Below are 27,320 nucleotides of genomic sequence, written 5' to 3' on the forward strand. Positions count from 1 at the left end.
CATACACTTATTCCAAGTAGCTTTTTAGTGCCTCATTTGCTAAATATTTGCTCACCAGCAATGACAGAAGGGTGAAAAAAAAATACCAAGAACTAGAAGGGATGAGACAATAAGAGCAAGTATAAAAAAAGACTGCTATTAACCTCACTGTTATGACATTTTACCTATGAAAGAACATAATGCTATATGTCTAAGTACATTCAAAGAACAACAACAAAAAGATTCTTGGAACTGGAATGACAGAGAAAATAAAAAATTGATTGACATGGTGGGGCACAGTAACTCACACCTGTAGTCCCAGTACTTTTGGAGGCTGATGCAGGTGGATCACTTGAGGTCTGAAATTCAGGACCAGCCTGGCCAACATGGCAAAACCCTGTCTCTACTAAAAATTCAAAAAATTAGGTAGGCATGGTGTGCAACATCTGTAGTCCAGGCTACTTGGGAGGCTGAGGCAGGAAAATCACTCGAGCCTGGGAGGCAGGTTGCAGTGAGCCAAAATTGCACCACTGTACTCCAGCCTGGGCAACAAAGCAAAACTCTGTCTCAAAACAAAACAAAAGCCAAAAGAAAAAGCACAAAAAAAATTGAGAAAATCTCTCAGAAAGTAGCATACAGGTATAAACAATACCAGAAAGGAGAAAAAAATAGATAATTAGAAATCTCTACAGTAATGCAATATACAATCAGAAGAAATTCCAAAAAAAATGGAATAGAGAAAGCAATTATCAAACAAATACAGGGAAGTTCCCCAGAGCTGAAGAATACAAGCATTTTGATGCAAAGGATCCATCAATTCTCCAGCAAAACAAATAAAAAAGTTCCACACCAAGTCACGTTTGTGAAATTGAGAATACCAACCACAGAGAGATCATAAATTTTGGGAAACAGTTCGCATACAAAAACTCAGGAATCATTACTGCAAATTGCTTCCACATAACACCGGAAGGCAGAAGACAATGGAATGATGCCTCCAAAATTCTAACCTGATATACCTAGATATACTATCAATCAAGTGTGAAGACTGAAAAAAAAAAAGCATTTCTGACATGAGGTCTTAAATTTTTACTTCCTAATAAAACTTTCTTAGAAAGCTACTCAAATATGTTCTTCACCAAAATTAGGACATAAAGAGGAAGGCATGCTTTCTAGGAAAAAGAACTCAACACTAGAAACTTGCAAGTCCTAGAATGATTGTCATATATCACCCCAAAACAAGAAATCAAGACAGAGGCTAAGAGAGAGAAGTTCTCAGTTTAAAACAAAGAAAAAAAATGTGCTTGAAAAATGAATGTACTAAAGCAGGTAGGTACCATAGCAACAGAATGTTTGCTTAAAATAAAGGGAACAAATGGCACATAGAAAATTAGACTAACAGAAAAAATTACAATTATTAACTACTGGAGAATCAAGAGTTTTACAGAAAGAATCCTATTAATTGGTTCAGCACTGAGCAGTATTTACACAGTCACAATAATACAAACACTGACAAAGGAATAAAGTTAGATATAACTATATTCAGATAATGTGAGGGGGAATATAATAAATATAATATCTTCAATTACTTTAAGAGAAACATAGCAAAAATAAAAACTGAAAATTAAGAATTAGCAATATTTCTTAATTTTTAATAAAATGTGGCTGGCTAAGTAACAGTCCTCCAAGATGGCAACATCCTAATCCCTGAAATCTTATGTGCAAAAGGGACCCTGCAGATGTGATTACAGATCCTGAGATGGGGAGATTATCCAGGTGGGCCCTATATGTAACCATTAAGTATCCTTACAAGAGGGAAGTAGAAGGCGATTTTACTTCAGAGAGGGTTATGTGATGATGGAAGCAGAGACTGCAATTATATGCTTTGAAGATGGAGGAAGGAGGCACAAACAAAAATCCAGCTAGATGCTGGGGGGGAAAAAAAAAAAAAAACAAGGAAGCTGATTGTCCACAGAATCTCCAAAGGGAACCAATCTTATCAACTCCTTGACTTTAGCCCAGTGGAACTGATTTGGATTTCTGACTTCCAAAACTCTTAACATAATAAATATGAAGTGTTTTAAGCCACTAAATTTGTGATAATTTGTTACAATGGCAGGAGTAAACTAATACAGCATCTCATTTGGACATGGAAGTAAATTCCAAAAAGATAGCTCTAAGATCTGGTCTGGCTAGTTCATAATAAGGTTAAATATTACTGCATTTCATTATAAGCATTAAAAGTTCTATTTATTTATTTTTTGAGATGGAGTTTCACTCTTGTTGCCCAGGCTGGCACACAGTGGTGCAATCTTGGCTCACTGCCACCTCCACCTCCCAGGTTTAAGCAATTCTCCTCTCCCAGACTTCTGAGTATAGCTGGGATTACAGGCGCCCACCACCATGCCCAGACCAGCCTGACCAATAGGCTGAAAGAGTTTTACCATGTTGGCCAGGCTGGTCCTGAACTCCTGACCTCAGGTGATCCACCCGCCTCAGCCTCCCAAAGTGCTAGGATTACAGTAAGTTCTATTTAATTTTCTAAAACTATCTACATTTGTTATTTTGACTAAAACATAAAATATCGCCCCCACCATAACTAGAGACCACTCAATGGTACCACAGCTAATCTGACATGAGATTTTGGTGACTAGCTAAAAATAAGATAATCCTAGATTATCCAAATAGGCCCAATATAACCAACAAGGTCCTTAAAAGGGGAAGAGGGAAGGAAAAGAATGATGTAGAAAGACTCACTGGACACTGCTGGCTCTGAAGATGGTAGAGGGACATAAGCCAAAGAATATGGGCAGCCTCTAAAAGTTGGAAAAGAAAAAAATAAATTCCCCTCTAGAAAGGAATGCAGTCCTGTTAACATCTTGATTTTAGTCCACTGAGGCCTATTTTTAGACTTCTGGCCTCCACAACTGTAACAATAAATTTGCGTTGTTTTAAGGCATTAATTTGTGATAATATGGTTCACCAACAATAAGAAACTACTATAGTCTAGAAAAGATTAGTGTTTATTAGGTATTATTAAAGAAAAATCATGCCTTGCCAAGTTGGATGCAAATACTGCAAGCCTCTTATTCAGTAGTAGATACTGGTTTTGGAATGTCATTGTCTGAAAACACTATATACATATATTAGTTACCTGTGGCTGCTGTAACAAATTACCACAAACTGAATGGCTTAAAATAGAAATTTATTCTCTTACAAGTTCTGAAGGCCTGAAGTCCAAAATTTTGTTGTTGGCAAGGTGGCATGCTTGCTGGAGACTCCAAGGAAGAATCCACTGCTTGCCTCCTCCACCTTCTGGTGACTGATGGCATGCTTTGGAAACAATACTCCAATCTCTGCCCACTTCTGAACATCACCTTCTCTCTCTTCTATATGTTTCTCTTCCTCTTCTGTTTCAAATTTCTTTCCACCTCTTACCTACAAGGACCCCTGTGATTGGATTTAGGTGCCATCCAGGCAATCCAGGATTCTCTCCCCTTCCCTCTTTAACTTTTTAGATGCTCCTTGAGAGCCTCACCTCTGGAAATCCTTAACTTAATCAAATGTAACAGTCACAAGTTCCAGTGATTAGTATATGGACATTGTTTTGGAAGCCACCATTCAAATTTCTACAGCTTATATCCATCAATACATTCAGTCAACAAACATTTACTGAGGCCCTTTGTACCCAGCTCTGAAATGGGTAAACACTGAAGACACAGGAAAAATCGGTCCTAAAGGAGTTCATAATCAAGTAATAAAAACAGATGAAAGCCGAGCAGAGAGGGCTTTAAAAGGAGCACATGTAGGGAGCAGCTAACCCAAACAGGAAAAATAAGAGTCCCTTTTAGCCTCCTCTTCCAAAAACACTATCAAAACTCTGATGTCCTCGCATCAACAAAACCAGCCATAAAGTACTACTATCACTTAATATCACACTTAACCTGTTAACAATATGCTAACACAAATAAGGATTCTAGTTAATTAACTAGTGACCTACCATGTGGGAAGAGAGCTGATATATAAGTGAAAGAACTTCTCAAAAAAAAAAAATTAAGAAAAAATATAAAGCAAGAAGAAAAGCAGAAGATAACTTAAATAGCAGCAGGAAAAAATACTGAGGAACGAGGAAGGGGAAAGTAGAGCAAACTACAATGTTCTTTACCAGGGCAGTAATATACCATAACTAAGAGTTCCTGATATTCTTTAATGTAGAATTTTAACTTATGACCAAGGTTTTCCTGCACCAGAAATAATATTCTAAAAGACATCTTAACATCCATTACAGAATGTTAAAAAAAACAAAAACAAAAACAAAAAATAACCCACCAGCCTCCTTACTGAATGCAAAAGAAACTAAGCACAAAATGGCTTATATCCATGCCATTGTATCCCATGACATCTCTTTATAAAAGTTGCCGATCTCAGAAAGCTAAGATTTACTAATCACCAAAAAAAACTTCACTTAACACTAAATACAAAAGCTAAGAAAAAACAGCTCTAAATGAAAAATCTAGGTTGTCCCCTTAATTTTCTTGTCAATTCCCTTTTCCTATTTCTTACCTATCACTGGGCATGCATAATAGATCTCCACAGCTTGTCATCTTTTCAAAAAAATTCTTCGTTACTTAGGCCCCATTAAGACTTTCTATATGTAAAATCCTTAAACTCAAAGTAGAAGCAGCAGTGGCTCCCAGTGGCCAATTTATGATAGGTATATTTTTCCTATCACAGCTCTTGTATTTTCATCTATGGTTCCTACAATTACAAAACCTCACAGAAGTTATCATATTAGAAAAAAAAATAAGTTGGCCAGGCACAGTGGTTCATGTCTGTAAACCCAGCACTTTGGGAGGCCAAGGTGGGCGGATCACCTGAGGTCGAGAGTTTGAGAACAGCCTGACCAACATAGGGAAACCCTATCTCTACTAAAAATACAAAATAATTACCCAGGCATGGTGGCACATGCCTGTAATCCCAGCTACTCGGGAGGCTGAGGCAGGAGAATCGCTTTAACCTGGGAGGTGGAGGCTGCGGTAAGCCAAGATCACACCACTGCACTCCAGCCTGGGCAAAAAGAGTGAAACTCCATCTCAAAAAAAAAAAAAAACCACCTTAAGTTAACAAAATAATACTCATTAACTTTAATCCTGTGCTTTTCCACTTGACAGCAATAAGAAAATTAAGATGTTTACTTTTCAGTCAACTAAGAAAGCCACTAAAACATAAAACATTACTTAACATCATGTGTTTTTGCATTTCTTTTTAAATTTTTTTTTTGAGAAAAGGTCTCACTGTCACCCAGGCTGGAGTGCAGTGGTGCAATCATAGCTCCCTGCAGCCTTAAACTCCCTGGCTCAAGTAGTCCTCCCATCTTGACCTCCCATAGTGCTGGAATTATAGGCATGTGCCACCAAGCCACACCCAGCCCTGTTTTTAGATTTTCAGTGTCCCTGGGATCACTTACTGACTCAATTAGTTATTTTTCTTGAAACAAGGTCTCACTCCATCACCCAGGTTGGAATGCAATGGTGTGATCATTGCTCACTGCAGCCTCGACTTCCCAGGCTCAAGTGATCCTCCTACTGCAGCCTCCGAGTAGCTGGGACTACAGGTGTGTGCTACCATGCCAGGATAATTTTTTAATTTTTTTGTGGAGACAGGCATCTCACTATGTTAGCCAGGCTGGTCTCAAACTTGTGGACTCAAGTGATCCGTCTGCCTCAGTCTCCTAAAGTGCTGGGATTACAGGCGTGAGCCAGTGGCACCTGGCATGACTCAAATAACTGAATAGTCACTATTTCTGTGTATAACAAAGCATCATCATCCACCCATTTGTTACAGTTTGATCAGCTTAAAGCTGTTAAAAACTTATTTTCCTAACATTCAACCTCAGTTATGTAGCTAAAAAGACTAGGGTGACATTCTAGATGTTTCACTATGACGTACATGATAGACTTCTACCAAGGTCTCCAAGATTTCTTTTGTTTTTTTGTTTTGTTTGTTTTTGAGACAAAGTCTCACTCTGTCACCTAGACTGGAGTACAGTGGCTGGATCTCAGCTCACTCTGACCTCTGCCTCCCAGTTTCAAGTAATCCTCCCACCTTAGCCTCCCAAGTAGCTGGGATTACAAGAGTGTACCATCATGCCTGGCTTATTTTTATATTTTTACTAGAGACAGGGTTTCCCCATGTTGACCAGGCTGGTCTCAAACTCCTGGTCTCAAGTAATCCGCTCTCCTTGGCCTCCTAAAGTGCTGGGATTACTGGTTTGAGCCACTGCACTTGGCCAAAAGAGGGCTCCAACATATCTGTCCTCTGGTTTGACTGGTTGGTAATCCAATCAACCACCAACTGCCAATTAACTTAGGGTTACTACTCAGCTGACTTTAGAATAAGGAACTATCTTAGATTATCCTCATAGGCCTGATATAATCAAATGAGCCCTCAGCAGCAGGAGAAGGCAGAAAAGTAAAGTTAGAGATACGGAAGTATAACAAAGGACTTGATCTGCCATTGCTATATCTGAATATGGAAGATGGAGAGCCATGAGCCAAGGAATGAGGGCAGCCTCTAAAAGTTAGTTAAGAACCTTAAGGTAACAGCCAGCAAGGAAAGAGGGACCTTATTCATTCCTATAACCACATGGAACTAAATTCTGCCAACAATTTGAAGGAGCGTGAAAGCAGATTCATACCCAGGGCCTCCAGAGAGAAACACAGCACTGCTGACACCTGAGCTCTAAGCAAAGGCCCAGATATCTGATCTCTAGAAACTAGAAGACAATACATGTGTGGTTTTAAACCACTAAGTTTGTGGTAATTTGTTATGGCAACTACAGAAACACAATACAGATTCTGGTACCACAAGTCAGGTACTGCTGTTAACACACAGCTAAAAATGTGGAAATGGCTCTAGAAATCAGGCAGTGGGTAGAGGCTGGAAGAATTCTGAGCATCGTGATAGAAAATGCCTACGTTGCCTTGAATAACACTCTACTAGAAATCTAGACTTTAAAGACACTACCAATGAGGGCTCACAGACTGCCTGAAGAAATTCAGACTTGGAGGATTCAAAGAATCTAATTTGTATTGGGTATTCCTTTTGTTATCCATTCTGACGACAACACCGGTCTTGCCCAGAGTATTTAATACATTTTATGTAATTATTAATTTGGTTAGGTTTTTTCCTTTTAAAAAAAAAATTCATTTATTTACTTTTCTTAGAGATAGGGTCTTGTTCTGTCACCCGGGCTGGAGTGCAGTGACAAAAATCAGCTCACTGCAGCCTTGAATTCCTGAGTTCAAGTGATCCTCCTGCCTCAGCCTCTCGAGTAGCTGCACATTCCACTACGTCTGGCCTGATTTGCTTAGATTAAAATCTACTGTCTTGCTATTGTTTCCCATGTTCCATCTTTTCCTCTTATTGCTTTCTTTTCCTTTTGTCTGCCTTCTTTTTGTCACTATCATCTCTCCCTAGTTGCTACAAGTAGCCTCTTAACTTGTCTTGCTTCTAGGCTAATTTTTACTCCCAAATTATTTGAAGCCAGCAACAGTCTCGGCCTTATTGTCTTCTACATTTTCTGGGTAAATACCAATTATTACAATAACCTACAAGGCCCTGTAATACGTTTGTCCCCATTACCTCTCCTCTCTGACCTCATTTTCTACTATTCTCCCGCTCACTTATTCTATTTCAGTCACACTCACCACTTATTCTTCCTTGAACACGCCAGACATACTCCTACCTCAGGACCTTTGTGCTTGCTGTTCCCCCCAACTGGACTACTATTCCCTGCCTCTCTCACTTACAGGCTTTTGAGTAAATTTTACTTGCCTCCTAACTGTCAGTGGTAGGTGGAATAATTTGGGTAGGTCCCCAAACAATGCTCACGACCTAATCCCTGGAACCTGTACAGGGATTAAGGTTGCAGGTAGAATTAAGGCTGCTAATCAACTGACCTTAACATACAAAGATTATCCTAGATTATCTAAAAGGGCCCAATGTATTCACAAGCATCTTTAAAAGAGAGAGGGAGACGTGACTAGAGAAGAACGATCAAAGAGTTATAAAGTTGGTGACTGTGAAGATGGAGGAAGAGAAAAAGCCAAGAAATGTAAGCAGCCTCTTGAAATGGAAAAGGAAAGAAAACAGATTATTGCCTAGAGCCTCTATAAATGAACACAGCCCCACCAATGCCTAGATTTTAGCCCACCGAGACCCATTTCAAACTTCCGACCTCCAGAAATGTAAGATAATGAATTTTGTATTGTTTAAGCCACTTTTACGTTTGTGGTAGTTATGGCAGCAACAGAAAACTAATACATTACCCTATTTAAAACTCTAAGTCTTCACTCCCTTTTCCCCTTTGCTGCTTAATTTTTTCCTCCACGAAATGCATTACCTTCTAACAAACTTTATAAATTACTTGTTTTGTTTATAAATGTAATTTCTGCAAATCAATGTAAGTTGCATAAAAGCAGGGATTATCTTTGTTTACTATTTCCCAGAGTACATAGTGAGGTGCTCAAATATTTGTTGAATAAATATTCAATGGAATTATACACATCTGACTACATATACACATCTGACTACATATGAAGAACTGTGCTAAGGATAATGATGATGATCATGATGATTAAAAAGCCATTAATCTTAAAGAAAAACTAGGTATATAATCAGTAGTTGCTTCTACTCAATGGCATTTAGATTTAGAACTATGCATTAACATCTCTCAAAACACCTTCATTATTCAGTGTCTTCACTATTCCTTTTCGGTCCAATTGCAACAGCTTTTTTATTGACAAGTTGTAATAACTAAGGAAACACTTCAAACATCTATTAAGAATATCATTAAAAAAAAAAAAATTCTGAATATTCACCCCATCATACCTTTGGGGTGATCTGATTTAGAAAAGAATCAATACACAAAGTATTTCCTTCCTGAAAGTAGTTATGGAGATTTCAGAAAATCTCCAAGTTTGAAATATAAAATAAAAAATTTTGGCAACTACCAACAAACGTCTTATATTATTTTCACTCAAATAGAGAAGTCTTTGGTGTTAGACAGAGTGGTTAAGCCCATGTTCACACCACTGCACTCCAGCCTGGGTAACAGAGCCAGACCCTGCCTCAAAAAAAAAAAAAAATCACTTACCTGTCCCAGGAGTAGACGTAACTCCAACCAGAGGACTTTGCATTACTGAAATGTTTGGCTACACAAAAACAGAAGAAAGTGTTATGGTAAAAATGCAAAACATAAATACTGTAAGTGTTAAAAGGCTTCATTAAATGGATAACTGAATTTTTATCAGGTGCTGGAGGTGCCTCTAATTAGCTCACAGTACAAGGCACTCTTTTTTCCATGTAACAGTATTAACCTAAAATATACTAGACCCCTTAGTATTTGTTTAAAATAAGAAAAGTCATACGTTTTTAAAAAAAGACATTATCTTCTATAAAAGGTGACACAGTAACTATTTGTTTTAGTTTCTAATGTATAATAAGTAAAATAACAGAGATAATGGTAGCTTTTAAAATGACCCAAATTCACACAGAAAAACAGAAGGGTGACAGAATCTGATTTTCAAAGATGCTTAGAAACCATGAAATATGATAGATTCAAATCAGTCTAAACAATAAAAGACAGCATATCCCTACCACTACCAGTAGAAAGTTCCAAAACTGGTAAATTATCCATTTTAGTCCCTTAAAATATAAGAAAATTAAGGATTAAAACAGTTAAAAATCCTTCTAAAACAAAGACAACATCTAATCAATAAATGAGAACAGACTCTCTCTAGAACTCAATAAAGATTTTTTAAAACAGATTCTAATTAAACTAAGGAAATCTAAAATAGCTTCATCTAGCAACCAGAACTAAATGCTAAGAGAATGTTAGGAGAGAGATAAAATTTATTATTCAATTATTAATGCCAATTCTTTCATGATTAGGAAAAGGTTGAGCAAAGTCCAGGGGGCATAACTAATTTGGCCTCTAATTTAGCAATAATATTCTTACCAACTTTCAAATCAAAAACATTCTCTATAAATTATGACCCATGAGTCTTTCAAACATTTTGAATATAGCAATAACTGTAAGCCTTTATCTGTATCATTGGAAAAGTAATGAAAACTTGCACAAATTTAGGAGCCAGTGGCTCTCATAACAATTTTTAAATTTTTATTATTTATTTTTGAGACAGTCTTACTCTGTCACCCAGGCTGAGTGTAGTAATATGATCACAGCTTACTGCAGCTTGAGCTCAAGGAATCATCTCAGCCTTCTGAGTAGCTGGGACTACACATCACCACACTCATTCAGGTTTGGCTTTTTTTGTTGTTGTTTTGTATTTTTAGTAGAGAAAGAGTTTCGCCATGTAGCCAGGCTGATCTCAACCTCATGGGCTCAAGTGATCTGCCCAAGCTCACACCTATAATCCCAGCACTTTGGGAGGCCAAGGGAGGTGGATTACTTGAGCTCAGGAGTTCAAGACCAGCCTGGACAACAGGACAAATCCCATCTCTACAAAAAACACAAAAATTAGCCAGGCATGGTGGCGCAAGTCTGTAGTACCAGCTACTAGGGAGCTGAGGTGGGAGGATCACTTGAGCCCAGGAGGTCAAGGCTACAGTAGGGCATGAGCATGCCACTGCACTCCAGCCTGGGTGATAGAGCAAGATCCTGTTTCAAAAAATAATATCAAATAAAAATACATAAAATCAAGCAATCGCCCACCTCAGCTTTTCAAATTACTGGGATTACAGGCATGCACCAACACGCCCAGCCCTCATACCAAACTAAACACAAGCTTTACTTATCAGCCTTTAAAATACCATCCCAGACCAGGATATCTATCCATTAGAAACAACAAATACATGTAATTTTACATTTTCTAGTAGGCATATTTAAAAAGTACAAACAGGTGCAATTTAGTAATAGTTTATCTAGCTGAACACATCCAAGACATTATCATTATCATTTCAATATGTAATCAACGTTTAAAAATTAATAAGAGGCCAGGTTCGGTGGCTCACGCCTATAATCCCAGCCCTCTGGGAGGCCAAGGCAGGTGGATCATAGGTCAAGAGTTCGAGGCCAGACTGGCCAAGATGGTGATCCACCCCCATTTCTACTAAAAACACAAAAATTAGCCAGGTATGCTGGTGGGCGCCTATAATCCCAGCTACTCAGGAGGCTGAGGCAGAGAATTGCTTGAACCCAGAAGGTAGAGGTTGTAGTGAGCCAAGATCATGCCACTGCACTCCAGCCTGGGTGACAGAGCAAGACTTTGTCTCAAAAAATAAAAAATAAAAATAAATTAATAAGATACCTTACATTCTTTCTAAGTCTTCAAACTCTGGTGTGTATTTTACACTAAAAGTATATCTCAATTAAGACTAGCTATATTTCAAATATTAATAGCCACACTTAGCTAGTGGCTACTTTTGAACAAGAAGGCAGGTCTAGAAGTGTTGGAAAGAAACAGTAATCTATTTAACACAGTGAACGAATTTTGCCTTACTTGACAAGTAAGCCTAGTATGCCAGATATGTCAAGCCTAAAAATATCACAAATCCACTGAAAAATCCTTTCTAGTATTCTTCAACTCTCAAACAACCTTACTAAATATGATTTAGGGAAAGGCATAAAACATATATCTAAGGTAAAGAGCAGACATATCTTTATATAAAAAAACTTATCAATTCAGTTGATAAACTTTGTTTGCATGTCCTACTAAGCACAATAATAATAGGAAAGAATACTTGTGTCTGTGAAGCTACTAAATTTTCTACTTAAAAGAAAGTCGGCCAGGCACAGTGGCTCACACTTATTATCTAGCGCTTTGAGAGGTCAAGGTAGAAGGATCACTTGAAGCCAGGAGAGCAAGACCTCGTCTCTACAAAAAATAATACAATTAGCCAGGTATAGCAGCACATGCCTATATCCCAACTAATAGGACAGCTGAGGGAGGAGGATTGGTTGAACCCAAGAGTTCAGGCTAGAGAGTTATGACTGTGCCACTGCACTCTAACCTGGGCAACAGAGCAGGACCCTGTTGGGGACCCTAAAGAAAGAAGAAAATAAAGAGAAGTCCATACTACTTCTCAGCTGACAAGTGCCCTACATCTAGATGAAACTCTAAATTTTCATTTGTTCTTTCACATAATTTTTAAATACTAAACATTAAACTTTATGACTTAAACTATAACCACATTCTACATGTATATTAAGTAGGCTGGAGGCATGGGCAGATGGATAAGGCATATCTGTAAAAACCTGAGAATTACCTATGAGAGAAAACAATCTAGAGTTTTACACTGTTAATTAAGTACAGATCATGATCAACAGAATTGTAGATTCTATGATAAATGTGTTTAATGCTTATTCTGTGCAACACAGTTACATTAAAGTAGACGTCAGGGAAACATTTCAAAGTATTGACCCTCACAGAATAGTCACATAAAAACATGACCTTATTCATTGTGGATGATGAGGGTATTTATATTACCTGTCTTCTTGAAGTTAAAGGTGTTGATCCAAGTCCTGGGCTAGAAATGTCATCATATATACTTCTAACTGGTGGAGCGCCACTTTTATCTTTATGAGCTGGTACAACTGGTTGTGGTGGTGACCCACCTACAGTGTACAAAAAAAAAAGGGTGAGAAAACAAAGGATTCTTCTATCTTTTTGGTAAGATTTTTAAAATTTGTATATTTCAAATACTGACTTAAAATTCTGTCTCCTATTCTATTCAAACTTTAATATGTTGAAGAGTCATCTAGGGATCTTGTTAAAATTCAGGCTCTAATTCAGAAGGTGTAGAGTGAAGCCTGAGATTATAAAGTTCTAACAAGCTCCCAGGTGATGCCAATGCTGCTGATCCACAGACTGCACTTTGAATAAAAGGATTCAGAGTTAAGTAGTTAATGAAAATCTTAGTTTTTAGAAAACACGTAACTTTTGCTCTCTCTACAAAATGTTTAACATTTAAATACAAAACTTGATCTCATTTCTCACTTTAAAGTAGGTATTAAACAGCTCCAGTCTGGATTCCAGAATAAATATAATTCCCTAATGTGGAATATGACTATCTAGATTAAGAAGATCCCATTCATATTTCTCACAGTAGAAAATATTTAAGTACATAACGAAGACAGAGTAAAAGGACCAACTTCAGTGACATAAAGATGTCTTTATCAATCAGAGAACATGCAATGCCAAATAGCGATGCAGCCCAGACCATCTATAAGACTAATGTCTGAGCCAGGACAGTAGAGCTTAAGCTATTTAAAGCACAGTCCATGGAATAAGACTGACCTGGGGTTTATAATGCTCTCACTAGCAAGTGAGCTTCAGCAAATTATTTATTGCATTCAGCCTCAGTTTCCTCTTTTGAAAAATGGGGATACTTTTACCTACCCTTTAAGAATGACAAAAGAAGGATCAGCATGCTGCCAGGCTCATAAGCAATCAATATATGTTGATTACCATAATAAAATAATACATTTGAAATTTAATGTTTAATGTAAAGTGAATTACTTCAAATATAATTCATAATTTTCCCTGATAAATCCTAAATAATAATAAACCATTTTAAAGCAAAAATACTTTAAGGGACAATTAAGGTAAGAAGAATTTTCATTTAAACATCTACTAAAGGATATTAGCTCACAATTAGAATTCAACCACTTCTGTAGCTAATTCTCACTACTCAATTAAAACTTCGAAGCTATTTTTTAAAACATTTCTTTGCTATAGGAATTCTGAAATTTTAAATACAAGCTTCATTAACATTACAATACTTTGCCCTAACAATCTCAAATTCTGTGTAAAAAAAACTCAGTACTTTCATTAAACATGCTGTATATGAGAATTTCAATTCAACTAAGAGTAAAGGCAGAATTCATATCTACATCTTCAAGTTACACTTCTTTTGACCGATTATTTCCTATTCTTGTATCCTAAGATGGGTAACTTTAAACGAATTCAGCTGAAGCTAAATGATGGCATTTCATCAACTCTAAGAGGCACTCTTCCCTGACCATAGTCTGACATCCCAAAACAGGAATTTTACAAAAAAATGGCATCTTAGCATTGTGTCATATTTAGGGTTATCTTTCCTGGTGGTACTTAAAATAATGCTGAGTTTTACATGTAAAGGCATCTTAGAATAAATAAAACAGAATACATCTTAGTAGTTTAGAAATTATTATAGCTTGTACTGCTTATACCTTCACTCCAAGAGGCTTAAAATAAAACCTTTGTTTTATAATAGAGGCATTGCTGAATTAAAAAAAAAAAATCAATGATTGTATTGATGAGGGTGAATGCTGCACCATTATACTTTTTAAAATTCTAGCACAAGCTTGTCCCACCTGTGGCTTGAATGCCCCATGAAGCCCAGAATGGCTCTGAATGCGGCCCAACACAAATTGGTAAACTTTCTTAAAACATTGTGAGATTTTTTTGGCATTTTGTTTTTCTTTTTTTTTAGATCATCAGCTATTATTAGAGTTACTCTATTTTATGTGTGGCCCACACAATTCTTCTTCCCGTGTAGTCCAGGGAAGCCAACAGATTGGACACCCCTGTATCTAGCATGTCTACTGATAGTACTATAAGATTATTTTAAGGAATTCACCTACCTGCAAGTAAAGGTGATCTCATTTCCATTACTCCTACTGAAGGGCCACTAATTGATCGAGGTTGTGGAGTCACTGGAGCTGGCAAATCCCCCATTAAAAATCCAGGTAAGAACTGGGCATTAACTCCTGGCTTTGGAGATGTGGGTGAACCCAGCATCATTGGTTCAGATCCTACACAAATCAAAAAATAAATTAAGGACTTTTCTGGTACAATATTTGATAGAAACACGCAAGAATCTAGCATAATTTTTAAACTTTAATCAAAACTTCTAGATATAATAGAACTATAGTTGCATTTATTTTTTAAAAACCAACAAAAATTATTTCTAGAAAAAAGTAAAGCTATCTTGTAATCACATTTTTTCTTTTAAATACAGAGGCTTGCTTTGTCACCCAGGCTGGAGTGCGGTGGCGCAATCTCAGCTCACTGCAACCTCCACCTCCTAGGCTCAAATGATCCTCCCTCCTCAGCCTCTCAATAGCTGAGTCTACAGGCCTGAGCCACCATGCCCAGCTAATTTTTGTATTTTTTGTAGAGATGGGGTTTCACCACGTTGCCCAGGCTGGTCCTGAGCTCAGGTGTTCCACCAGCCTTGGCCCCCCAAAATGCTGGGATTAAAGGCGTAAAGCCACCATGACTGGCAGCACAATACTAATCTGTTAGTTAACAGCTATTTTTGTTTACATTATTTCAGTGTTTAAAAATCACACTAATAACTTCTTTCCATTTCCGAATCCTTTTTTTTTTTTTTTTTTATTAAGACAGGGTTTCACCATATTGGTCAGGCTGGTCTTGAACTCCTCACCTCAGATGATCTGCCTGTCTTGGCCTCCCAAAGTGCTGGTATCACAGCTGTGAGCCACTACAACCGGTGTGACCAGCCCTGCAACTATGTATCAACTGAAAACAAGGCTAGGCTGTACTACTTACACAAAGTCTTAGCATACTAAACACAATGGTTTTAGCTTAATAAATTGTCTCTTTTTCTTCCCCATAAAAAGTGCATTATTATTGTGATAAAACTGTAACCATGCACATATTAGAGCACTTATGAAATAACAGTGATAACTAGCACCCTAACTCAGAAACATGCTGAGAAGAGTTGAAAAACTTACTTTTGGATCGTTTTTTAATCATTATTTCACATCAAGAATAAACACAGCCGGTCGTGGTGACTCTCATCTGTAATCCTATGTAATCCTACCCCATCACCTTGGGAGGCCAAGGCAGGAGGATTATTTGAGCTTAGGAGTTCAAGACCAGCCTGAGCAACACAGTAAAACCTTATCTCTAAAATAAAAAAAAATAAAATCACTAAATATCTCCCTAATATAAAGCCAATTTATAGAGACAACTGAAACTTCACAATTGTTGATACAAAAATTATCCCAATCTACAGAGAAGATATTGTTTCCCTTACGAAGATGAGCGAGCTATGTAATTCTAAATTCAGAGCAAAATAGCAGAATAAGGAAAACAATGTCAAAGATAGGGGTTCAGGTTCTCTCAGCAAAAGGGATTAAGCATAGCTAGCATCTACTTACAGAGCTATTGTTACAAGTATAGCAAGTATAGCACTTGACCTGGTGCCTGATACACAGTTAGGTGCTCAATGAATACAAATTCTTATTTTCTACAAGTATTTTATAATAGAAAAAAATGAATGATTAAAGTATAAATGTAGAATTTGCAATCTCTGCTTGTGAAAATAATTTTCAACTAGGTGACACACCTGAGTGTGACTCACGGCACTCAAAAGGGTCAAATGTTTGTTACGTTATTTGTATGCTTTTTATTAACTATTACTTAACTTCCAGACAGTCTTAAAAATCTGTTTCTTGATATCCAAAAGCTGCCAACTATTCTTCCTCTTATTTTCCACTGTACTACACCTAGATATTAACAATACAAGTGTATAAAAGATGAAAAAGCAAATTCGGTAAATGGATAAAGCAAACACTAAAACTCTAATTACATTGTAATTATTTTATAAAGTCCTAGTTACTATGTTACATGGCACTACAGAAATATTTCCTAAGAACATCCACTAAAATTAAACCAAAAGTCTAAACAAAAGCATATTCTTAACAGATATTTAGAATACCATATTAAATGCAAAGTTTTGATAACATTCACTATTCACTCCCCCTCCCTAAAAGAAAAAAGAAATATGGTAACATAAAGTAAGAATTGTTTTAAGAAAAGTTTTGATATATCTGGATACATACAGACACAGTAGAAGGCTCAAGCCTGTAATCCCAGCACTTTGGGAGGCTGAGGCGGGCAGATCGCTTGAGCTCAGTCAAGATCAGTCTGGACAAAATGGCGAAATCCTGTCTCTACCAAAAATACAAAAAGTAGCTGGGCGTGGTAGCACACGCCTGTGGTCCTAGCTACTGGGAGGCTGAGGTGGGAGGATCGCTTGAGCCCAGAGGCAGAGGTTGCAATGAGCCGAGATTGCGCAACTGCACTCCAGCCCGGGTGACAGAGCAAGACCCAGTCTCAAAAGAGAGGAAGGGAGGGAAGGAGGGAGAGAGAGAATAAGGAAGGAAAAGAAGAAAGCACCAGAAAGCAAGGAGGGCACATGGGTTCATAATTAGGACCTTCACTAACCACCCCTCAGGCTAAATTTCACTTAAAGCAAACTTAAGGAAAAGATGCCGCATGTCCTCAATTCCACTTCACAGCCTGTGCTCCTAAAAGATACGTACTCAGCTAGCACAGTTTGTTGAAGGCAACACTTAGTTTTACTACACCAGTAGGTACCTGGAATATCTGTGAAATGTGGACTTGATCATTAATACTAGCTAATGTCAGGTTTCTGGAGAGGCAATATATAGGGATTGGTTTATTCACGTTTGTAACCCCAATAATGGGCACTCCAAAATGTTTCTGTTGAATACAAAACTTTGTAACTGGAAATGAAGAGTTTTCTGATCTCTAAAAATATATTAAATATCAGGACGATATCTGTATATAAATTTTAATGCAGAGTATCTGCATTATTGACGTTATGCATTTAGTTTTTTACGACATACTAAAGTAATTCAAGTTATTCTTTTTTTTTTTTTTTTTTTTTTTTGACATGACCTCTCGCTCTGTCGTCAGGCTGGAGTGCAGTGGCACGATCTCGGCTCATTGCAGCCTCCCACTCCCGGGTTCAAGGGATTCTCCTGCCTCAGCCTCCCGAGTAGCTGGGATTACAGACGCGAGCCACCACGCCAGGTAAATTTTTGTATTTTCAGTAGAGACGGGGGTTTCCCCATTTTGGCCAGGATGCTGTGGATCACCCGACGTCGTGATCCGCCTCGGCCTCCCAGTGCGGGAATGACAGGCGTCAGCCACCGCACTCGGCCAAGTTACTCTATTCTCGAAAGGGAAGTATTTTACACCAAACAGGGCAAGTATTACATACCCTTCAAATCTAAAAAGACTAGTTCTGCACTATATATATCACACTTGCTTTTCCAAGCTCATAATATTATAACCTTTCAGGTAATCTCTGTAACAGTAAGACGGTTTATTTTCTGTTCCAAAATCTTCGACGGTTCTCACAAGTCGCAAAACTCAGCAGGAAAACAAGGAACTCGCGTGCTGTTAATTGGTAGATTTTTTTCAAAGACGACATATTTCAACGAGTCTCCTTAATGAATAATGGGAATAAATCTTTAAAAATTCAGACCGTGACTTATTAGAGAAAAACACCTCCTATAATACTTTCCCCAGACAATGGCGAGAAATATCGTGCGAACTCCTAGCTTGCTATTAAGACCAATATCTCAATGATTACCAACCATCTGGTTGACTAAATGGTAACAATTAAAGCTTCCATTAATAACAGATTCCTTCTGCAAAGCCCGGAAAAGAGGAGTCCAAACAGGAACTAGAAGCAAAAGAGTTCAAGAAGCAGTGGACTGTACCCACTCACTTCAGGGCACCGCCCACCCACGTGTACCGCGGTCAGTTTCTCCCAGGGATGCTTCCGGGGACGAGAGAATCCAGCTACTAGCATTGCTTCTCAGGTATTAGAAGGAAGTTAAAGTACGGGCCAGTCTGGCGTGGCCGACGTGAGGGGGCACAAACACAGGTCAGTCACCGCCCGACGGCCTTTTCTTCACCCTCCCAGGGCCCACAGCTTCCCGGCGCCGCCTTGGTAGTACCGAGGCGACGCACCGAGTAGGGGACCGACTAGGAACTTGGGGGCACCCAAGGGTTCCCCCTCCGCGACTGCATTTCAGTCTTGTCCGCTTCCAGGCCGAGAACATGGATGGCACAGCCAGCAAGGAAAAGCAGTTTTTTACTCACCTAACGCGGGCGCCTGGGGTTCCACGGCAAAGGCTGCCATTGCGTCGGCAACCACAGTTAAAAACCAGTACCTTCCCAATTTTCAAAAATGGCGGAAACTCTCCCCACTTGTAAAGGCGCGCTACCTTATGGGGTTGCGTAACTTCCGGACTTGCGCTATACTTAAGTTGTGGGCGCTGGAGCCATTTTGGAATAGGGTAATGTCTTTGTGCTGACTAGGAATTTCCGAGAAAGGGGTTTTTTCCGCCGGGAAGGTGGCGAACCAGCCTGGGAGCTGTGGTTCTGGGAATGTTTTTCGTCCCTTTGTGAGCTTCCTGATTTGCTGGTACTTGACTTACATAGAAGTACAGATTATTTTACTCGTGGTTTCATAATTAGCGTGAGTTGGCCCAGTGCGCTTTCATCGGTCAGCTTTTCTGAGTAACACCTGGAAAAGTCAACTTGATGAAAACAGTTGGTGCCTCTTTCCAATGTCAATTTCTGGGCCTAGTGCATTACGCTTTTTTCTCAAAGCATGTTTTCTGCTATCTGTATGCCATTTCTTTAAAATTTTTTATTACATAGACAATTATACATAACGAATACGCTGTTTTGTTGCATATTAATGCATACAAAAATATTGCTAATGAATGCATATGTGCACATGTAAAGAATGGAGGATAATTATAAACACCCATGAACACTCCACACCGTGGACTCTTGCGTGCTTCTGCCTGTGCCATCCCTGCCGGTCCATGTCCCCTCACTTTGCTGCTTTTCTTTAGGGCATGGTCATACGTAGATCAAATACACATATTCTGCATATGTGTGTTCAAAAATATGTTCTTTAGTTTTGCTCAATCACTTTTATAAAATAATGCGCTACATATGTATAACTGGGATATTCTCTGCTCCATACCACGAGAATTATTTCCAAAATATCCACCCATGCTCAGCTATTTCTTCTGATACCTCCTAAAATCTCAAATCCAGAAAGAATTTTGTCTTTGGAATGAGGCAGTAACAATTCCAGGATTAAATGGTAGGTTCCCAGAAATCAGATTTTAAAACCACTCACAGATTGAATTGACTTTTTGAAAATGGGTGTGTGAATTGAATTGTGTCCCCCAAAAAAGTTATGTTCAATTCCTAACCCTAATACTTATGAATATTACCTTATTTGGAAGTCGGATCTTTGCAGATGTAATAAAGTTCAGACAAAGTCATATCGGAGTATCACAAGCTCAGTAACCTAAACCAGCACAAATATATCTCTTATACTTCTGGAGGCCAGAAATCCAAAATGAGTATGGTGGAGCTAAAATAAAGGTATCAGAAGGACTATTTTCTCCTGGAGGTTCCAGGGGACAATCTATTTCCTTGCTTTTTCTAGCTTTTAGAACCTATTTATATCCCTTAGCTTGTGCCACCTTCCTGCTTTTTCAAAGCCAGAGATGCAGCATCTTTGATCTATCTGACACTGCTTTGTTCAGCTTCTGCCATCACATAGCCTTGTGGTTACATTTAGGGCTCACCCAGGAAATTCAGAATAATCTTCCTATTTCAATATCCAGTAGATGTGATTAAGTTAATAATTGCATCTTCGAAATACTTTTTTGCCATATAAGGTAACATTCACAGGTTCTAAAGCTTAGTGTGTGAGCATCTTTGGGGACTATTCAGCCCACAGCACAGACCAATCCACTTTTTAAAATTAAGCTACCAAAAAAGGTACATCAGTGAAGAAATTTCTATACACATTGAGGCTGGGTGTGGTGGCTCACACCTGTAATCTCAGCATTTTGGGAAGCTGAGATAGGTAGCTCAATTGAGCCTGGGAGTCTTAGACATAATGAGACTCCACCTCTATACAAATAAAAAATAGATTTTTTTAAAAAAGAAATTTATATACAAATTATGATCTAGCCAAACAAAAGAACACTATACACATGCTGAAATGAATTAGATGGATTTAATATGAGTGTAAATATTAACCTATGTGGGTGAGCCCTAAATATTAGCCTAGAAAAATCTCTGTGATAGATATAATGGAAAAAAAAAACATTATTTGAAAACATAAATACATGTGCATATATATATGGCACCATTTTATTTTTATTTAGTAACAGGTTTATTTAGGAACAGATGCAGAGAAAGACAGAGAAGAGTGATGCTTTTTTAAATAAAGGAAAATATTGGAAAAGATTTGCACCAAGCTATTAACAGGAGAGATGGTGGAGGAAAGGGTTTCTATATTGGAGGATTTAAGAATGGCCTTTAACTTATTTTATGCAAGTTTTCTTGTGATTACAGCTGTTATTACTATTTTCTTTATTTTTTTAATTAATAACTTTTTCCCATTAAGGAAGTTATTTTCCTTTCTTTACCTGCATTTCAATCTTTTACCCTTTCAACAGGCTCTTTCCTTACCAAGTTATAAAGAAGCCCAATATTGAAACCCTCCCTAGATCTCATTCTTGGGCCTACCTACCATGTGATAATTTCTCTCTCATTTCATTTTTTTCATGATCTCAAAAGAAATGTCTATATATTTTAGTAAATTATCTGTTTCCCTATCTTTACTATTGGGATTTTTAATTAATTACAGATTGGCTTCTTTGTCATGCTCTTCTGAAATGAAACTACTGACTCCAACTATTTTTTTTCTAATTGCCAAATTAGACCTGCCTCGCTGACATCTGCAGTATCCAACAGCTTCAACGATCTTTTCCTTAGTACAAGTGTTTTATTTTTGGTGATCCTACCCTTTCTACTTCTCATAACTTCCTATTCCTTTTCTGCTTTTTCAATAATTGAACCCATTTTCTTTCTAACCTGGAATTATTATTGTTGTTCAAGCCTTTGATCTCTCTTTTCTTTTTCAACTTTTAATGGTCTCCTTGGAATCCTTATTGTTGTCACACCTATGCAAATAATTTTCAATACCTATGCCCAACATCTCTAAAGCCAAATGCCACTTTTCCAGATGCTTGCTGGACAACCTACCTGTATATCAAACCTCAAAAGCAAACTCATCTTTTGTCCCTTTTTCTGTTCACCTCTTAGAAACTCAAAATTAAATGCATAGTGTGTTAGCAGAATTTAGAGTCAGACACACCTGAATTCAGAGCCGAACTCTCACTACAACCTATAAAACTTGGATTTGTATTTGATATCTAGATTTTGTTTGTAAAATAGAAACAACACCTACTTTGAAAGGTGGTTATGCTTACTTAGTACAGTGTCTGTTCCACTTTGCTTTTTCTGACATTCACATTCTTGCCATCAGACATTCAGATATTCTTTCTGCCTCTTCAATTCCTATACAATTGCAGTCAACTCTTCACATCTCCTTGCCTTCAGTTTCTCCCACCAAGCCTAACACACCAGTAACCAAACGTTCTTTGCTTTTTTGAGACAGCGTTTCATGCTGTCATCCAGGCTAGAGGGCAGTGGCTCAATCTTGGGTCACTGCAACATCTGCCTCCTGGGTTCAAGCAATTCTTCTGCCTCAGCTTCCCGAATAGCTGGGACTACAGGCCCATGCCACCACATCTGGCTAATTTTTGTACTTTTAGTAGAGACAAGATTTCACCATGTTAGCTAGGCTGGTCTCAAACTCCTGACCTCAAGTGATTGCCAGCCTTGGCCTCTCAAAGTGTTGGGATTACAGGCATGAGCCACTGCACCTGGCCCAAAGCTTTCTTCTTCATACACATTACCCAGCTGTCTGAAAACACTCACTGAGTTTTTATTTTCTACAGAAGCCTCCTTTCCTTCAGCCTCCACAAGGCTCAAGAGTGCAGCACATGTCATCTAGTAACATCCTTCATTATACTATATACATTCTCAACTGGACAGCAAAGAAGGAAAAAATCAGAATCTCTCACAGTGGGAGGGTGGAAGCATCCCTTTTAGAAACTTCCATAGGAACCCCTAAAGGCAATACACATTGTTACCCTACTTTCACCTTGGGGTAACTGAGAACCTTGAATTCAAAAATAAAATCCCAGGGCATGGTGGCAAGTACCTTGTCGTCCCAACTACTCAGGAGGCTGAGGCAGGAGGATCACTTGAGTCCAGGAGTTCCATGATGCAGTGAGCTAGGATCCTGCTACTGAACTCCAGCCTAGGCTACTGAGCAAGACCCTGTACCCTGACCGCCCCCCAAAAAGCTAAAAATTTTCTTCACCTCCTCACCCTAACCATTTGCTCCAATCAATTCTCTCATTATTCCCTGTTGAAACACCTCATTCTCTTGTGAACAGCTCTTCACATTGTATTTTTGGCTCACATCAGCCCTCTGCCTAGCATCCCTTAGCTTTCCAACCCAATTTGCAAAGTCTTGTGTTGCTTTCAAGTAGCAGCTCAAGCCTCTTTCTGTCATGAAACCTGCTCCAGCCATGCCAACTGTGAATCATCTTATCTCTGCACCTCACTTTGCTCTAAATACTTGTCTTTTAAGTTTTCTTTCCAGTCCCACTAGATGGATTTTTTTGAGGCAGGAACCATAAGTTTTTCTACTTTGTATTTCCATCACTTTTCAATGAATGTATGTTGAAAAATAAATGGTTATATTAGGTATCAAGTCAAGCATAAACAGGGCAAGAGAGGGCGCCCCCTGCCCCAATTAGAATGTCAGGCAACCATCAGGTGATGGTCAGACTGTTGTTAAAGTGTCTCTTTAAAATAACTGGTTACAGCCAGCCCCAGGGAAAGGCAGTTTCCCAATAGAAAACTGGTGGTCAGCAGCTTCCCAATAAGATCTCAGGAGTTGGCAGACTGGGCTCAGGCATGCATATTAAGAGGCAAAATGGAAGAGTTTAACTGGTTTAGGACCTCTGGAACATTCAGCTGTTAAGGGAAGAACACCTCTAGTGAGCATGCGTACAACTCCAGTAAACACACTGCGCATGCTCACCTCCAGAGTGCTAAGGGGCAGCCCACTCCAAGGGGAGGATCAAGGGGAAAGGGATGCAAAGTGCTGGGAGTCTAAGGTCAAATGGGGAAGTCCAAGGTCAAAGAAGTACACTCTTGTAAGTTTACTTTACTTTCCTTTTATTCCTGCTCTAAAGTTTTTTTTAATAAACCTTCACTCCTGCTCTGAAACTTGCCTTGGTCTCTTCTGCCCTATGCCCCTTAGTTGAATTCTTTCTCCTGAGGAGGCAAGAATTGTTGCTGCAGACCCATATGGATTTGCCACTGGTAAGATATTTTGGTGCTGTCTAACTCAGATTCCCACCACCGATAATAAAATGATTAAACATTAATTACAAGCTGTAAATAAACATTAAACAAAGGATAATTATCTGACATGACTTATTTAATGCAATTTTGCATGTTTGCCAATTTTAAAAATCATAACTGCACATTAATTCTATTAAAAGTGCTTATTATCATAAAATAAAGACCTGTTTACAGATATGGTGAACATGCAATATTTAGAAATATTGTATGTTCACTATATTCCTCTGTACATGAGTATTTTCTTGATTACAATACTTTTTTCTCTACCTTCTATTCTAAACATATTAAATAAACTGTCAAATGGAACCTGTTTCCTATTTCTGTTCTGAATTCAGGGTTCCCCAAATGCCTCCCTCCCAGGACATCAGATTTGATCAAAATGCTATTTTTGTAGACCATTGATTATCAAACTTAGGTAGGGAGCCCTTTCTTCAACAAAGGTTGGTGCAGATGCTTAATAAATACAACTGCCCAGTTAGGAGGGGAGCAACAGAAAGAGTACAAGTGTTCTTGCCCCCTAAACTGCCAACTATCACAACTCTATGTGACTCTTGAAACAATAGTTTGGAGTACCTAGGGCTACAGAGAGCTGGGCTATATTTCAACTTTCTTCTAAACTGAAATTTTGAAAAAGTCAGAAATATGTAAAAATCTCATATTTAAAAAATTTTTCAATAAGTTTAATATATTCACACCCAAACTGCTTGTGTATCTGTCATACATACTGAATATTCATCAACCTATTTTTAAGTGTCTAACAATATGCAGCATTTGTATATAAATATAAAATCAACTTGTTGCTCTTAAAAACCCACTCTCAGTTTATTCTATTAAAAAAACAAATAATTTTATTAAATTGAAGTGAAGAAAAAAGATTCCCACCTTTAGTAAGACTTCAGAAAAAAGATGGAGTTTGTCATCTTCAGAAAGAGAGCATCTTATCACTCACGCTCTCACCATCTCTACCTTCAGCACCTGATGTAGCATGGGCTACCATTCAGTTAGTGATGTCACATAAGCACACAGAGGAACCATGACTTTATAGGGACCAAGGACAAGTGATCTGCAAACACTCTTTGTGATGTATAAGATGTAGAGATCTGGCTGGGTGTGGTGGCTCAGGCTGAAGCAGGAGGATTGCTTGAGCTCAGGAGTTTAAAATCCACCTGGGCCACACAGTAAGATCTCATCTTTCAAAAAAAAATCATCTTTAAAAAAAATCAGAGATCACCTTTAAAAGAATACAAATATGAGGGAGGAGGGTGGCTCATGCCTCTAATCCCAGAGTTTTGGGAGGCCAAGGTGGGTAGATCACCTGAGGTCAGGAGTTTGAGACCAGCCTAGCCAAAATGGAGAAACCCCATCTCTATTAAAAAAAAAAAAATACAAAAATTAGCTGGGTGTGGTGTAATCCCAGATTACAGGTGCCCACATCAGGAGGCTGAGGCAGGAGAATTGCTTGAACCCAGGAGGTGGAGGTTGCAGTGGGCTGAGATCACGTGATTGCCCTCCAGCCTGGGTAACAAGAAACTCCATCTCAAAATAAATAAATAAATAAATAAAATTTTGCTTATTGTTATTTGCATTATCTGACCTATAAACAATCATGACCAAAGCCATGCCTTTATAAATTTTAAAATAAAATATTACATGTGAAAATTTATGAAGTTTTTCTGATCATTTTACTATAGTAAACAACTGGCAGAAAGAAAGCAGCTAAACTTCAAAAGAAACATCAGTTTACTTGAGTCGTCTGTTGTCTTTAAATCAATTATATGGTTCCTTTCACCTGTAGGAAGTGAAAAACTAACTTTAAATCTTATGTAACTTTCATGTGTAATTTTATTTCCTGCTCTTCTATTCGAACTATCAGATAATTTGATCAGATGTTTAAAAGTGGAAGTTTATAGCAGGCAAAACTGACAACTTTAAATAAAAAATGCTATGGATTTTAGAAAGAGCTTTGTCTGGGATTTGCCTTGAAATAATTCGCTAGGGTAGGGAGGGCAGAAAGGGAGGAGGGATGATGGCTAGGGGTATACATTAAACCAGAAAAGCCATGAGTCAATAAATGTTGATGGTAATTAATTATGCTATTCTTTTTATTCTTTTCCTTCTTGAGTTCTAGAACGTAATGCTATTTTCTATAAATTTGTGTATGTTTGATATTTTCCCTAATTAAATTAAAAAAAAAACAATAAGCCTAAATTCTAGAGTGTTCACAAGTCATGCATTCTGTCTCAGCTTATATGAAAAATGAGAGGAAACAATCGATGAAAAACTCTGGGCATAGTGGCTCTGGCCTGTAACCCTAGCAACTCAGGAGGCTGAAGCAAGTGATCACTTGAGGCCAGGAGTTTGAAATCAGCCTGGTCAACACAGGGGGACCCAAGAAATAAAGACAAAAAGTTTTGCCAGGCATGGTGTTGTATGCCTGTAGTCCCAGATACCTGGAAAGCTAAAGTAGGAGGATTGCTTGAGCCCAGGAAGTTTGAGGCTGCAGTGAGCTACGGTCACACTACTGCGCTCCAGACTGGGTGACAGAGTAAGACCCTGTCTCTACAAAACACAAACAAAAAAGGAAAACATGAATCTTTCCTTGCTTGATAATGCCTTTGTTTATCGAATCAGCATGTTGTTGAGCAGGTGCAAATCTTGACTTTAAATACTTAATAGTTATGTGACATTAACATCTCTAAGACTCACTTTTAAAAATCTGAATAGTGTGAATAATTTTCCTACCTCACATAATACATTGACTTATTTACCCAGTGACAGATATATATAATATATTCAACAACTGAATTTTAGCCTCATGGTCTTACCTGTGATTCAGCATATGGCATAGCCTTTGATAAACTAATTTGGCTTCTTCTCCCATTAATCTGCCAAAAAAGTCTTTCCAAAATCACCAAAGACCTCTGATATGTTTTGGATCTGTACCCAAATCTTAAACTGAAATGTAATCTACAGTGTTGGAGGTGGGGTCTGGTGGGAGGTAATTGGATCATGGGGGTGGATTTCTCATGAATGGTTTAGCACATCCCTCTTGGTACTGTCTTTGAGATAGTGAGTTCTCATGAGATCTGGATGTTTAAAAGTGTATAGCATCTCCCACCTCACTCTCTTGTTCCTGCTTTCACCATGTGAAGGACCTGCTTC

General features: G+C 38.2%; 1 protein-coding gene across 6 annotated transcripts in view; it reads right to left on the reverse strand.

Moving 5' to 3' along the window:
* NUP35 (nucleoporin 35) overlaps positions 1-25,122 on the reverse strand; it is a 40,708-nt gene extending 15,586 nt beyond the window's left edge. For 2 of the 6 annotated variants that reach the window (XM_078327195.1, XM_035304335.3), the window contains exons 1-4: positions 25,041-25,122; positions 14,627-14,797; positions 12,489-12,616; positions 9,134-9,191 (exon numbers count right to left, since the gene is read on the reverse strand). In XM_078327195.1, the coding sequence (XP_078183321.1) occupies positions 9,134-9,191; positions 12,489-12,616; positions 14,627-14,786 (346 nt within the window). In that variant the 5' untranslated portion in view covers positions 14,787-14,797; positions 25,041-25,122. Of the gene's footprint in view, positions 1-9,133; positions 9,192-12,488; positions 12,617-14,626; positions 14,798-18,555; positions 18,806-18,932; positions 19,036-25,040 lie in introns of those variants that run through there. The other 4 variants (XM_002749244.5, XM_008998590.5, XM_078327193.1 and 1 more) reach the window with 2 other exon arrangements.
* Between the last annotated feature and the right edge of the window lie 2,198 nt (positions 25,123-27,320).

Source organism: Callithrix jacchus, chromosome 6 (assembly GCF_049354715.1).
Source record: "Callithrix jacchus isolate 240 chromosome 6, calJac240_pri, whole genome shotgun sequence".
In the NCBI taxonomy this organism is placed as follows: Eukaryota; Metazoa; Chordata; class Mammalia; order Primates; family Cebidae; genus Callithrix; species Callithrix jacchus.